General features: G+C 36.1%; 1 protein-coding gene across 21 annotated transcripts in view; it reads right to left on the bottom strand.

The window, feature by feature from the left end:
- The window catches only part of DOCK9 (dedicator of cytokinesis 9), a 116852-nt gene that overhangs the window by 64010 nt on the left and 37213 nt on the right, over positions 1-15629 (bottom strand). For all 21 annotated transcript variants that reach the window (XM_032100112.1, XM_032100108.1, XM_032100105.1 and 18 more), the window contains exons 2-5: positions 13156-13272; positions 5566-5655; positions 3790-3872; positions 2643-2712 (exon numbers count right to left, since the gene is read on the bottom strand). In XM_032100112.1, the coding sequence (XP_031956003.1) occupies positions 2643-2712; positions 3790-3872; positions 5566-5655; positions 13156-13272 (360 nt within the window). The remainder of the gene's footprint in view (positions 1-2642; positions 2713-3789; positions 3873-5565; positions 5656-13155; positions 13273-15629) is intronic.

Below are 15629 nucleotides of genomic sequence, written 5' to 3' on the forward strand. Positions count from 1 at the left end.
TAAAAATTTAGACAGCTTGGTACTACTGAAGTTAGGCCCAGTAAGGATGACATGGTCATCAACTATCAGAGCATCAGATATAAAGACCCAAAGGCATAGACCAGAAATACTTGGTAAATTTTCATGTGTCCCAGAGAGCCTCACTGTCCAAGCAACAGAGTCATCTTTTTTTGTATTTTCAAGTCACTAGCCCCCACCTTTGTTCTATTACCCAGATAATTATTTTTCTTGTACAAGAATAAAGACGCAGAGACAAATTAAAACACCGGGTTTCCAAATACTACTCTATATGACTCTTCACCTCCCCTGGTGTGAGTTATCCCCAAGGAAAGGGTGGGTTTAAACCACCTTTACAACTGCAAGGCGATGAGTAGATGATGAGTTACTGCCAAAACCTGGCACAAAACAACCAATGCTTTTCTGTAACTGCACAAACCATACACAGGATCACCTCACATGACAAAAATTCCTTCATTACCTGTGACAACAAAAATTAGGATTTAGCTCTTTTAAGACTCCACTTCCCAGTCTCTGAGGTGCACAATTTCCCAACTCTGTTGAGCTGCATGCTGTTTTCTAGCAATAAAACTGAGCATCATTTGGGCCTCTCTAGTTACACCATTTCTTTCTGTCAGGCAGAATTCCTGCCAACAGAGCCAAAAAGCTACTGAATCTTTCCAGCTGACCATCTGTCAATACAAAGGAACCCAGGATCCAGTTGTTAACACACGACTCCACACTGAAAACATACTTCCTGTTTCCAACTGGTAAGGTAATTTCCTCACTTTTATCATTACTGCTGCACACTGTGCCTCATTTTTTTAAATGATCTTTCCCACAAACTTGGCTCCAAAGTTTACTTCAACAGCAACTGTTTCAACAAAAACAATCCCGTATCTTGATCCCACACTGGACTGAAAAATTCCATTTGCAAACATCAACCTGATGGCCTGATAGCCCGAATTAGTTTTGGATAGGTAATTTTCTCCTTTTTAATGATGCACGATTAAACTAATCTTTATCTGATTTTCCTCCAATTTTTAATCACCTGAAGCTTTTTGCTTTCTATCATTCTCTTAATAAGTCAGCTTTCTTCAAACACAAACAAAAGTGAAACAAAAAGATCAAATAACTTTCAATCTAAGGTTTGCATCTGTGCTTTTTGGCATAGAAAGATATTAATGTTTGAAAGAAACACCTCTTGCATTAAGTCTTCCCTTGGTGAAAGAATTTATGGTCCTCCCCACCCTATTGTCCCACTAACTTCCTCCTACCATGTCTTTTTCTTGTGTTTATTTTCCAAGTTCCTCAAAGAGCAGCAGAAAAGAGATACCCTATTCCTGCCTGTTCTTCCAGGACACTGGGCAGAAGGAGACAGGCAGTCCTCTCCACTTACACTTCCTAGTAAAATGCATACCACCTGCTAATAGCCAAACTATAGGTTTTCAGTGTTTAACTAACTCTAGCCATAATATATTTCCTGGTAAGAATTATAGTGACTTATATATCCATTTAATTTTTTAGTGTTTAACTCTCTGTTTTTTAAAACCCTTCAGTTGTCAGAAATACTATCACAGTAAATAATGCCAAGTCTTCTAAATGTCAGTATAATAGTAATCATAATTATTCACATCCTACAAATAGGAAGTTTTGGATATGGATGCATAAAGTTATTTGTCCAAGTATCACAATGCAGATTAATAGCAGCGCTGGATAAATGGCATCCTGGGATCTCTGACTGGGAATCTATCTACTTAGATGAATTCCCCAAACTACTTCCTCACATTTAATCCTTTCATTTCATATGCAGCAGTTCTGAATACCAGGAATTTAGAAGCAAAGTAGTTGTCAAGAGGCAACGACTATAGAAAAGAAAAATTACTTTATTTTAATTCTTGTTTGAGATGTAAGATTTCAAGTACTCATAAGAAAAGAAAACAGTGGCATTTAAAATGTGTTTTGAAACAGGGTGTGGTAAAATAAATAAATCACAAAAATAACAGAGGCAGTTGCTGAAAAAAGGTATTTGGCATTTGAAATACACTTGAAAATTCCTTGAGGCTGTACATCTCTCCTTTCCCTAAGTCAATGGCACAAGAGAAAATACCTTGGAGTTTTAGTCAATTTTTTAAGCTTTGGTTTCCATGATAGCTCTTCAAGCCTGATCCTATACTCAAATTTGTGATGAACTAATTTTAGCTCACACTGCATGCTACACTGTCATGCATGCTGAAGTCTGTGTGCTGTCATGTTGGAACAGATTCACCTATGATTTTACTCAGTTCCATGATTAAACTGCATGAAACATTTCTCTCTGGAAACCTGTCTACATAGACACAGTATAAAACAGATTTTATGACAGCTGAAGGATTATATGTCACCAAGTATTAAAACTTCAATTTTATTATCTGTCAAAACTTTTTCTAACTCACATGACAGATCTCCAGAGAACCAGGTTATTTGAAAGGAGATGGGTAAAATAACTAATTTGTTTCCCCATCAGGTGGTTCAAGCTAATCTCTGCTCTCATGTACTGACATCAACACTTAACCAAACTCACAACCAACGAAACTCACAACCTCTTACACACCCAACATTCTTTAATGAAGATAAAAGAAAGTAAGGAATTACTATTATCTCACCTCATCTTTGTCTGCTTCTTCATCCACTTCATATAAATGAACGGGAAGCTTGTCTGGCTTTGTCCCCTTACTACAAAAGAAAAAGCTTCTGAAGTACTAGGAATTTTGTGATTAGTTACCTATTTTATTGATGCAAAAATTAAGATGTTCTTTTCCTACTGAAGAGGAAAAAACATAAGAATAACTAAGTAAAAGCATGTATTTTTCATTAACTCTATTCCTTAGAATGCAATTTTCCTCATTTGTACATCTGCCCACTGTGTTCCTTTTGTTCTGCTTGTCACTATCCTAGTGTGTAACTGAAGAGAACAAATGCCTTCTCATTCACTGCACTCTGAGTATCTTATGAGTAAGAATTCATACCTGCAACCACTGGCTCCTTGCAGGACAATGCATTTATTTAAATTCCTATTGTGATTTCTGCTCAGGGCAAGTAAAAAACCAGGTACTGACTTATACAAAACCTGTGAGTAGATCAGAACTTTTCACAGGGAAAGGTAACTATTTCTTAACTGATAGATGCAGGAGAGCAGTTAGGGAAGACATAGATCTTCCAGTTGGGGTATTCAGAGTACTTAGCTACTCTCAGACATTCTAAGTTAAGGTTTTAATCTCTATACTCTTCCTAGAAAATTTTGAAAAAGTTGGAAAACATTTCTCTAGCAGATGGTTTAGAAAGTTTGCAACAGATGTAGACTAAGCTTTTACTTTGAATCATCCTGTGAAAACCTGCTCTAACCATCTCAGTTAGGTTCTGTTCCCCAAGCTCCCAAAGCAAGTTCCAAAAGCTGCCTTTGAAGCTACGAAAACAGGATATTATCATTTTAGGTTCATCTAAACACTAGCCTGTTTTAGTTAACATTCTTAAGTTCACGTTGTCAATGATACAATGTCTTGTTTTGACTTGCCTGATAATAAGGCAATGTTATTACAGTACCTTTCCAGAAAATGGTTTAACATGATTTTATACATTCATCAACTCCATCCAACAAATCTTTATCATCTCTACTGACCATTAAACATTGATAAGGCATATTTCAGTTTACATATTACTTGTAATAATATACTTCTGTAATAAGTAAGTCTGTATTAAATGCAAAGTTCCTTCACAATTTCAATTTACCATACCACTAAATAACATACTTACTTTGGAAGCTGCCGAAACTCTCCTGAGTAATCTTCATATCTGTAGTTAACAATATGCCAGTCTGAATTGTAGGTTTTGATGCACTGTTGTAATGAAAACCAAGTATCAATATTTACTGGAAGAGGATTAAAGGCATTCATTGGACCCAGCACAAGAAAACCTCTTAAGATATGTCTGTTTATGAACTACTATGGTTACATGTCAATCTCTGAAAATTCTGTACACTTCCTTTCTTTTGCAATGATCTAATGCAATATAGCTTTTTGGAACAAGTTATACGTTTTAGTGGAATGTTATCATCTGCTAGACATGTATTTAATAAAACCAGAAAATGGTGAATGCACTCAGCATTTTCAGTCATCCAAAATGTTAGAGCAGTATTTTGCCGTAGCTGAAAACATGGCCAAGCCTTTAGAAAACTCAGCTGAAGCTGAAAACATGACTGAGCCCTTAGACAACTCAGCACAAAAATAGACACCTTATTAAAATAGAATATTCAATTTTGCACATACTGATACAGAAAACAAAAAACATCTCTTCCTTGAATGTATACTTCTAGTGCAATTAAATTAATACTTAAATTTAAACTACATGCTTGCAGAGGTTGAAAAGCAATTATGTCATTAGGTTCTGATCTAGATCACAGGAAATACCATTTTACTCCACCCATATTGTTACAACATAAAAGTACTGATTTATCTTGGCTTTGAACAAAGTAACATAAAACTGACAAAATCTGTTGACGGAAACCATTCCATGCAAAATTTTATGTTACACAATAAACCTACACATACGCAAACACAGCATCCAATAAATCGCAAATATTTTCTTCATACTTCAAAACACGAGTTTAATACTTGCCAAGCAATTGTTTCTGCAGAAACTCATTAAACTTCATGAATTACCTCTAACACTACTCCCTCCTCTAGTCTATTCTCTTCAAATTTATCTCAGAAATGCTGAGGTTAGGTATTAAGGGTATGTATCAGTGTGAATAAATCACTTTGATGTAGATTTAGCTATCTGGAACTCCTTCAGTTTTATTGGCGTTACAACAGACATTTACTTGCTTCAGATGTTAAAATATCAGCTTAAAGCAGATCAGTAGAAAACCAGGAGATAACACAAAAAAAAAAAAAAAAAGGAAAAACAATTAAACCTTTAATTCCTTAAAAGCTTCAACAAGACAATAAATGAAGAGCGACCTCACAAAACCAAAAGAATGCCAAAATAAGCAAACAGTTCTGAGAAACTTCAGGGTTGAGGATGCTTCTTCTACATATAACATACAAGTTGAACAGTCATAATGAATTTTGGCCTCCACCAGTGTTACAGTTCTGTTCCAGCAATCTGTACAAGATTATTATGAACAAAGTAAGAATGGCTGGTGTGAGACACTTTATCAGAAAAAAACAAGTCACAATGATTAATTCCAGATTTACCAGTGGATCCAATATTGTATTGAAATCACCCACGTTCATCTGGAAAAGCCAAAAGCATAATGAAGGTGGGGGAGAACCATCTGCAAAAGCCAATCATGCAAACAAAATAATTAAAAGCTATCCTGTTACACTTCTTTTACAGCCACGAATGGAAAAAATACTAGGTTTTCCTGGAAATTTTGCCTTGAAATAATTGACAAGTAAATGGCAATAAATATTTAATTCTTTTTCCAGGGCCTATTTTTCTGTTTGTTTTAAATGGTAAATGAAGGAGAAGAAAAACAAGTCAGGTATAATACTGTTATTACACAGTCACACGCAATTTCAGTATTACCTCAGTTACAAACAGGCTCTGAGCTTCCTTCTCTGCATTTTCAGGAACTGTTGAACGAATGTATCGACTCTGCCGCTGCAATAATGCTGTCTGATAAACAACAAAAGCAATTAATGAAACTTGCAATTAAAGGGAAGATGACACATTATGGTCACACTCAGTTATACCACTATAATGAAGAAAAGCTCAGCAGAAAACATCCTATGAACATGCTGTTTCAGAATAGCCAGTTAGGGAGAATTTCCTTTCATTCAAGCAAACGTGTTCCTTCTTTCACAATAAGGGCAAGACTGGAACCAGTGAGAAATAGATGCCATAGGACAGTTTATTCCACTATATTGTCAACATGGGGAAGAAAATACTAGTAAAAAAAAATTCCACGATGACAACATAACTCCAACATTTTGAAGATAGACATTAAGGTAGTTATTACTACACATAAAAACTATTATTCAAGGAAGGTAATAAAACCACACCAAAATAAAAGAGTAGTTCAACTGCAGATCTCAAGTGACAAAAAATGAGACTAGCACTGTTTAACTTCAGGTTTAGAGAGAAGGTGTGGATCTCTGAAGTATACATACACTTCAACCTACTAAGTCAGAACTTATTCCTATCCTATGCCAGAATTCAGGGAGGCATAAAAAGGCTGCCAGAGAGCAGGAAATCTCTCTGTGACCATGAAATTCTGCTTCTCGGACCTGTGCTGAAGTAAGCCTTAGCATAGTTTACATTTGTAAATGAAAAAAAATGAAAACTTATCAAAATCTTCTGGACCACAAATGAAAATAACCACACAGCAATAGAACTTGTTTTGCACTATGTGGAAAGGAATCTCATAGCTTAAGCCATCAAAGGTGAACAAGAGGGTTTACACAGCCAGGGCCTGGAAGGGGGTTGTGGTCCCTCACCTGTTAGCTATACTCCACACATCCAGGAAGGATCAGATAAAAATGTGACAAGAAAAAGCTCCACATGTTATGTTGAAAAAGAAAGATAAGTACATTATCTTATCTCTGCTGAGAGTCTGATCCACAAGGTGATTATCTTGGTCATTACCAAAGCCTCACTCCATTAACTGGGGAGGGTATTTGAAGTACAAATATTCAACTACAGTGAATATGGTAAGGGGAAAAAAACCATCCCGTAGTCATGGTCAAGTCATTCATCTAGATCAGAGCACTAAAAAGCGACAATGCCAACTGCTTGGGTAGGAGAGGTAAGGAGGTACTAAAAGCAAATACCACAAACCCCAAAATATTTCATGGGACCAATAAATCTTGCAGACTACTGTTAAAAACCAAAAAAACAAAACTGCAATAAGATATACATGTATATGCTAATTGCTTTTAAAAATGAAGTTATCTTAATTCTAGAAATAGCTTCAAACCATATTAAGTATTTGTTTTCACAAGCTATGGAAATAAAAACTTCTATTAAGAGTATTAAACTACCTTAAGAGCTAAAGGCCAGAATGTCTAGATACTCTTCCAATGCATTAGTCCGATATTTGATGAGAAATTATTTATATTTTATATAATATATAAATATTTATACTTTATAAAATACATAAATACATGCAGTATTTATCTATTTTCTACAAGCATACAGTTATACTGTACTTTCCTAAAAAAACATTATTTTAAGAAAAACCAGAGGCTAAGGTGGCATCTTACCAGGCACTTTTCATGGGAAATTCATGACCTCATCAATCAAATTTTAACACTGTAGCATAATTTGGTGAAATTGAATTAGGTAAACATACTTTTAAAACGTCTGCTGCTGTTATCCTGCTACACAACTATCAATACAACAGTAAGGGCTTTTTTCTAGTTGTTCACACATAAAAAGATTTTTATCTTAGTACTGTATCAATATCAGTGACAAAACAGAAGAATCTGACTTGTCAATTTTGCTCATATTCCTAATTGTCTTAATGCACCTACATCCTTCTCAGCTCATCCATCAGCTGCAGTAGTGCATCAAAGAGCCAGGAAATGCAATGAGTGAGGTATTGTGACTTAGAGAAAATTCCTAAAAATAATTACTTAAGCAACACCACAACATTTTAAAAGCAAGCATGCACATAAATAGAAATTATATTCCAAAAGAAAATTTAGGAAGGAAGGATTGTCTTCTCGACAAACTTCGTTCACAACTACATTGGCTGAACTAGTCCATGGAAGTGAACTTTTCATCCCTCTGGGTTTGAGTGATCATTTGATTTATGGCAGCATCAGGAATTACAAAGCATTTGTCTCATGTTCTCAAAGAAAATTTAAAAACCCTCTCAATGACTCTGCTGTCAAAACTAAGGAAGGCCACTTTTAACACGAGCCAGGATTCACACACACTTACTGAGGCACGCACTTAACAGGCTCTTTTACTGACACAACTTTCTGATCGAGTCCCAGGGATTTAGGACGTGTTGAGGTTTCAGAACAGACCACAGCAGCAAGAACATTTCACCATGTCAACCAAGGAGTACTTGCTACTCAACACCTGATGGAATATGGATCGTGAACAAGGAGTGCAGACTGCAGTGGATATTCATTCTTTCTGTCCCAAAGTTGCATTTGCCAGTGAGGCTGTTACCACAGAGGCTCATGCTCAAGATGCAGAGACAGAAATTGTCCTAAAAGATTCAGTGGAAAAGATGGCAAGCTGTATGTGAGATCCTGACCTTAAAACAACCATGTGTCAGAGGTGACAACCTTTGTATGGGAAGTGTCAGATCCTTTGTATGGGAAGTGTCAGAACCTGTATTATAAAGTAATTTCCAATATAAATTGATTTAGAACAGTTGGCTAAATTTTGTGCTTCCTAAAATGAGGACACTACTTGGATATTTTTTTGCTTTTCCTCTATTGAAGATGTGCCTTCTCATAGAATGACCTGGATTTAGTTTTACTTCTGCAAAGTTGGCATAACATCTATTTTCAGAAGTACTTAACTCGCATTAAATAAAAGCTAAGAGCTTTAAGTGAAAGTATGTTAAATCCATATGGCTCAAACCCAAAAATAACAAAGGTGAAACAACGTCTAAGCCAAGCACCAAAATGCCTTCAAAATAACACTGCAATAACTTTGCAAAGACAAATTTAATATGGGTAGAAATGCACCAACATTTTATTTGCTACAAGCAAATTTAGCCTGTATTTGGATTATTTGACAGGCAAGGGGGAATGGATTCAAACTGAAAGAAGGCAGGTTTAAATTTAACAAGCTGTGGATGCTCCTTCCCTGGAGATGTTCAAGACCAGGTTGAATGGGGCTCTGAGCAACCTGGTCTAGTGAAAGGTGTTCCTGCCCGTGGCAGGAGGTTGGAACCAGATCTTTAAGGTCGCTTCCAACCAAAACACTTCTATGGTTCTATGATTTCCTTTAAAAATTGAGGTAGCACTCAAAAGTTAGGTATTTTAAAAGAAAATAAAAGGTATTTAGATAAAGGGTGACTTACTGCCAAGTACACACTTAGTACTGCTTTGGGTTAAGGTTTCTTTAAATAATTTACCCACTGTGCAGTTAACATAAACATCACCGATTTTGCAGTCACTGAACATATGACTTTAATGTGACCACCACCACCATGAAGGTGGTCTGTTTTAAACTAATACTATTTAGTTACTAAGCCATTTAATTATTGAGAAAATTACTGAAATTTGGGTGAGAAATTTACAACAAGCCATGAAGAGGCACAAACTTGGATACAAGAGTATCCAATGGATATGGTCATTCAGTGTTATGAAGCAGATTTGTCACCCCAAGACAAGATTACTCTTCCCACTAAGAAGCTAGAAGAGGTATAGCCTCGAAGAACTAGCAGCATTGTGACTGTGAGTAGCAAGAACATTAATAGAGATCTTCCAATGGGCAGCAGAAAAGTGGTTGTTCTATCACCGTAATTTACAAACACATTATATAGGCACCATAATGAAAACGAGGACAAAAGTGCAGCTAGAAATGAACAGGCTACAAAGCTTGAAGGTACTGCAAGTTTAGATACCCCACTTACTCAGAAATTCAGTGATGCCAACAGCAAAACAATGTCTCCAAACACAACATGACTGCCCCTACAAATTTGTTGAGAACAAAGTAGGGAGTAACCTGATAACTGAATTCAGTGTGGAAAACTCAGAGCTTGAGCTTGTGAAAAGCAGCTGAAAAATCTTCAAATGGTAAATTGAAAAAGACCCAATATATGGAGATGAAATTGCTGATTAAGAGCTCTTCTGGTAATTACAGAAAAGCAAATCTTGCTATTATTTAGATGTAATATCATGAAGAAAAAAAAACTTGAAAGAAAAAACTACAAATCTATTCTTTTTTTATTTGAAGCTCTGCACAAAGCAGAACAGAAATCATGTTCTTCTGAAAAGTAAATGAACTGCTCCCAAACATATATAAAAAGAGAGAAACCATGTTTCATAACCTCAGCTAACCACAATTGGGACAATGGCAAATGCAGTTAAGTGGAAATCTGGAAAGGTTCCTGTAAGCAGATAGCTGGCTGAAGAACAATCCTTCAAACTTCAAAGTTTTCCAAGACTGGAGCATTTTCTGCTCCATCCTTGCTCAAATGTTTCTTTGGTAGTTGTTTGAGCTTAGAGCTACTTCTGACAGCATGCTTAGAGAACAGTCATTTCTGAACAGAAAAAGGTGAATTACTGTTGTTTTTTGTCCCCTTTCCCTCACTAGACAAATAATTTTCATCAGGAGGAAGAGGAGAAGAAAGCTATATGCCATCCAAAAATGCCAGTTGCTGTGCAAGTTTTAATTTCTGATAGGGACTAAAAATTCATATCAGTTCTCCTTTAATATCTAGCTTCTCACATCTATTAAATTAAATTTCAGTTATCTAACTGCACTACCTGAAAAAAAAAATCCAAATCAAGCACAAATATTTCTTTCCAATTTCTCTCTAAATAATTTAAACCTTAACAGAAATTCAAAGGTGGTATCATTAGTGGTGCTTCTTTGAAAATATGCTGCTTCTGTAATTTTCCAAGAATTATAGAAGTGATATCTAGTACTGAAAGCTAAGTATTTTGTATGCCATTTTAAGTGTTAGTTCTAGGGCCACGCTGAACAAAATAGCCTTACTCTTAATGTCATTATAAATTAACACTGCTGGGCTTCCTTTCCAGGCAAGGCCTTTCTAGATTGTAATCAATTTAACTTAAGTGTGAGGAAGAACTTTGAAAGATAAAAACTGAATGCTCTAAAAAGAAATAGCTTGAACAGGTTTCTAGACAATGGTAGGCGTTTCCACCTATAAACAGTTCTAAGTACGTTTACAGGTAGTTCTGAATGCTCTAGCTCACTATTTTAAATTCATCTTGAGGGAGATGAAGCCAGCATCAAACACTTGAGCCACAGCTTACCCAAGAGCTGCCCACACACTGAGTGACAGCCGCAAGTTAAGAAAGAAGAATTAAAAAAATATATGCGAAGCTGAATGACAAACATAGAAAATATGCCATGATTCAAATGATACTGGCAACTATATAATGACTCATGATTTCAAACCTGTAAATATGGCTATGGAAAACTGAACAGGGTTAAAAGGTTTAACTTAAAAATAAAAATAATAAGGGTTTTCTGTTCTCTGACTTGGGAATATTTTCTTAATACATTGAATGACACATTTAAATGCTTTGTGTTGTTGAAAACAAGCTAGATAGATCAAAGTAGTACTGAAGAGTCATGTGTACAGTAAAAATATTTGGATTAAGTTTGTGCCAGCAAGTCTTCCAAGAAAATAAAAGTTTGACAATGCAGTTTGATAGTACAAACCAGTCTTCATCTAAATCACGTATAAAATGAGACTCTTACCAAAAACTCTATAGAGAAAACCCAGAAAAGTTGTTCAGATATTATATTGATGAGGGATAAAGAAACAGAAAAACTGACTATGTTCCAAAATTGTGACTACTTGAAGGAAGTCTTCTGATGTAACACACACTTTAATGACTGCCTTGATGAAAATCTGATCACAGAATCCAAACAAAGGATGACAAAAGACATTACAATTTATGACAAAATTCAGCCACTCCTTTTGAAGGATGAGACTGAGAACTATGGACTAGCTTCATTCATACAGGCCTGAGGATAAGAATTGCAGAAGGTCACTAGAAATAGCAGTTAAACACTTCAGACATACCCCAGACTGCTCAGACAAAATGCCTGAGGATACTCTTAATAGGTTTGTTTCTTCTCCATTGATAATTCAGAGCTGTTCACCGGAATGACCCTGATAAGTGAACTAGTCAATCAGGTAAGAGCACACTTAGCAGAAGTAACATGGATTCCTCTTGACCAGCGATACTGAAGAGACACACTACAGAAGGGGATTTTGGTGGCATAGCCTATTCGTGCTTTTCAGTCCCAAAGCCAACACCTGGTGTAGGGTATCATCCTGAGTGATTCAGTATTTGAAAACTTGTATCAGTACAACTTCCTTTTCAAGAAGTCTTACTTCCATCCTATAAACTTTCACATGTGGCTGAGAACACATGAAGCCCAAATTACTCTCTAAATAACTGTACCTTCCCAAAACCCTAATTTTTTAGCTCAGAGTGGGAAGACTACAAGTAGAGTTATTCATCTAAGAATCAGTGAAAAAGAAGCCTTCAGACTGTACTTAAAAACAGAGTCCAGCTGCATTCAGGTAAATGCTTTAATAGGCTAGAGAGAATTCATTAAAAATTCAATGAGTAATTTATAGGACTTTAGATATCCCTCTGTAGAAATACACCAACTCATCATCAACTTTCTCCATGGTAAACAAACTCAGCTTCAGCTAGTTGGCTGACTAAAATTAATTTACAGACTGTTCAGATGTCTACACACTTTTCAAATACAGACATTTTGATTGCAGGTACGGGCATGCGGACAAGAGACCATCCTCACTATTTACTCCAACTCCAGTCTCTAAGATACTTGGTAGTTTTCCTAACTAGATATACAAGAAAAATATTTTTTTTAAGTGTATTTAAGTAAACTACTTATTTAGACAAACATGGTCATTTTTAAAAGTATAACAATATTATCACGAAGTTTGGTTAAGTCTGGCTTAATGGAGTCAAAACTGTTATGTAACGGGTATTTTGCCAGAACACAGTTTTGGCTGGGAACATGCAGCTAAGAGTAGCAGACTGCATTTGAACATGTTCATGTCCTTCACTACTAAGAATGGGGGGGAAAAAAAATCAGTTTAAGAATTAAGAAAGCAGATGCTTTTTTTAAACCAACATCACATAATTTCCCACATCGGAAAGGGAGGGGAATATCTAAAAGTGACTGATCATCTACTTCAAAAGGCAGTAAAACTGCTGACTTGCAGATATTACAATCTGGACAGATGAGGAAATTGTGCTATTTCTTCTGTACCTAAAAGAATAAATCGAGCAGGGTAATGGGACTCCGGGCAAAGACTCCGTGGGGATTTTTGAAGCTAAAGAGAGTTAAGAAACAAAGAAATAGGAAGTTATCACCTCACGACTAATACTGCTAAAAATCTGCAGCAAAAAAAAACCCCAAAAAAACCGAAAAAAACCCACAACAAAAAACCAGGGTGGAATAAATTACCTGAAAATCATCATAAGGGAACAGTAGCATCTCACGTAGAGGATCATTCAAAATCTGTGTTTTCCTCTGAACTATGACATTTTCATAGTCTATTGGTTCTATGAGCTTCGGTTTTGCCTAGGGGAAAAAAGAAAAAATGAAAATAAATGCAGGTATACTGAGGAACAATTACAGTTGTTGACTTATTTTAGAAGTTACTCTTTAAAAAAGACCGGAGGAATGATATTGCATCTACATCGAAAACATACAGTATTCAAAATGCAGACTTTGACATATTGTACCATATGGGGAAGTGCAAGTGACAATTAGAGAGACAAGCATGCTGATTGCCTCAGAACTATTGCACAAAACACAGTAACTCAGAGCTTATTAGCTTACTCACATATGTGTTCTCACTGCAAAAAAATTATAAAGAAATTACTAGTCTCTTATGTTGATGGTTGCCTTTGCTTGATACAGCCTAGAAAGCTCTGATCTGGGTTTAACAGGAATGAACCTTAGCTCAAATATAGAGCTTTGTTTTAATTCAGCAGTAACCAGCAGCAGGGGCAGGCTAATTGACATTCCTCCTTCTTTATATTTTTTTCAAAATTCCCATAGGCCATCTACTTCCCTCTTAATTGCACAAGTAGCTTTGCTCAGTAACTGTGCATTGATTCCACATTAAAACCCCTTTCCGCAGATGAGGCATTACAGCTGCCTGTGCACAATCAGACAGAGAAAAGCCTTCACCCTGCCAGGCACTCTGTTAAGTGGTCAGATGGCAAAGCAGGTTTAGACAGAGCTCTGAATGAGGCAGCTCTGCCATGGAGTGTGCAAATTAATGCAATGATGGGGTTACAATCCAGCTTGAACTTTCTGCAACTAAAATTGAGCATCACAGTACCAGACATAAAATTATAATTTTTTACAAGAGACTTTACAAATTACACTTTCTCAAGATCAGTGGTACTAATTTGCAAGTATGATATATTAAAGATGTATTAAAAATAATTGTAGCAGAAGACCAGCTTCTGTCATCATTATAGGTAAACTGACAAGACAAGCTTTATATATTGTTTTGCGTAACTCATGACAATAATCTTCCAAATTCTAGTTGTACTATACAGAACAAATATCTCTATCAATTACTGATATCAATCACTAGTATATTAACAATATTCCTGAGAAACTCTACAGGTGTTTTCTTCATCCAAAAGTGAATCAAATAATTTTTTTTTCAAGGAATTAGGAAAGCTTTGGTCAGAGAAAGTTTTCAGACTTAGTTCACAGGCTACTCAAAAGTTATTTGAGATTCCCTAACATGTACCACACAGTAGTTTTACTGGTAAGAAGAATGTGACAACATAACAAAGCATAACAGCTGCAGAGGCAAAAAAAGCAAAGTCTGGAAAATAAATCTACCAAAAATGATTAACAAAATGTAGCTTTGTCAAGAAAAATAGCCACCATTTACAATCACATGGGAAAGATTTACTAAAAGTTCATCAGCTATATAACAACATACTCAGCACAGACCAGTACTTCTAGGAGTCATGATGGAAAATTATTATGTTGTGTTTGACATCTTTCTCCTCAGACAAGACAGAGAAGGGCTGTTCAGTTCACTCCATATTGTACTCTGACACATTTTGAGAGCTAATCACCTGAACCCCAGCCCCTGCGTCATCTTCTCCTGTCATTCATGAACAGGAGTTAGCACAAAGCCAAGAACTAACATCAGTGTCCGTCAGAAAAGGCTTAGGTTTATGCTCATGCACCCATCTGTAGCTGAAATGGTTGGGCAATTTAGCTCAGAAAAGCACAAGAGAAGCAGGCAAACACAACCTAAGAAAAGATTACATTTTCTCTAATGTACTAATTATACAAAATATTGTGGTTGCAAGTTTGCATTTGAGTGTTCAGACTGCTGCAGTGAATCCCAAGCTAATGAAATGGTGTGCTCCAACCAAGCACCTACTTCACCCAAGTATTTGAAACATTTCCTACATATTGACACTACAAAATTACCCCTTCACAAAATTTCAGGTTGAGCAGCCCCCCTCTAACAGATTGTCATAACCAGTTCTGATTCCAAACAAATTACAGTAACTTCACCTACCCTCTCCAACTCTTCACTAAGGCAATAATGGTCCATTACAAATTTTCTTCCTTAAGCACAGAGATAACAGAATACAAAGAACACTTCAAACTCTGGTCTATAAATGAAGTACAAGGTAACACATCAGTCAGAAAACAAAATACTCTTTGCTCACCTTTCTCTCACTTTCACTGTAACAGGTCTCTCTCTACTTATCCAGGCAAGCAAGATGCCCACCTGCCAACCACTGAGTTTGAGCTCTTATGCAATATACTCTTTCTTAAGTTAAACCAAGGTCTGGAGACTACCAGAGTAATATGGCCCAGTCACTCCTTTTGGTCAAGTTTGCCTTTCCCATTCCTTCTCAAGAAGGAATTATACACAACATGCTACG

This window comes from Corvus moneduloides, chromosome 2, assembly GCF_009650955.1.
Source record: "Corvus moneduloides isolate bCorMon1 chromosome 2, bCorMon1.pri, whole genome shotgun sequence".
NCBI lineage: Eukaryota > Metazoa > Chordata > Aves > Passeriformes > Corvidae > Corvus > Corvus moneduloides.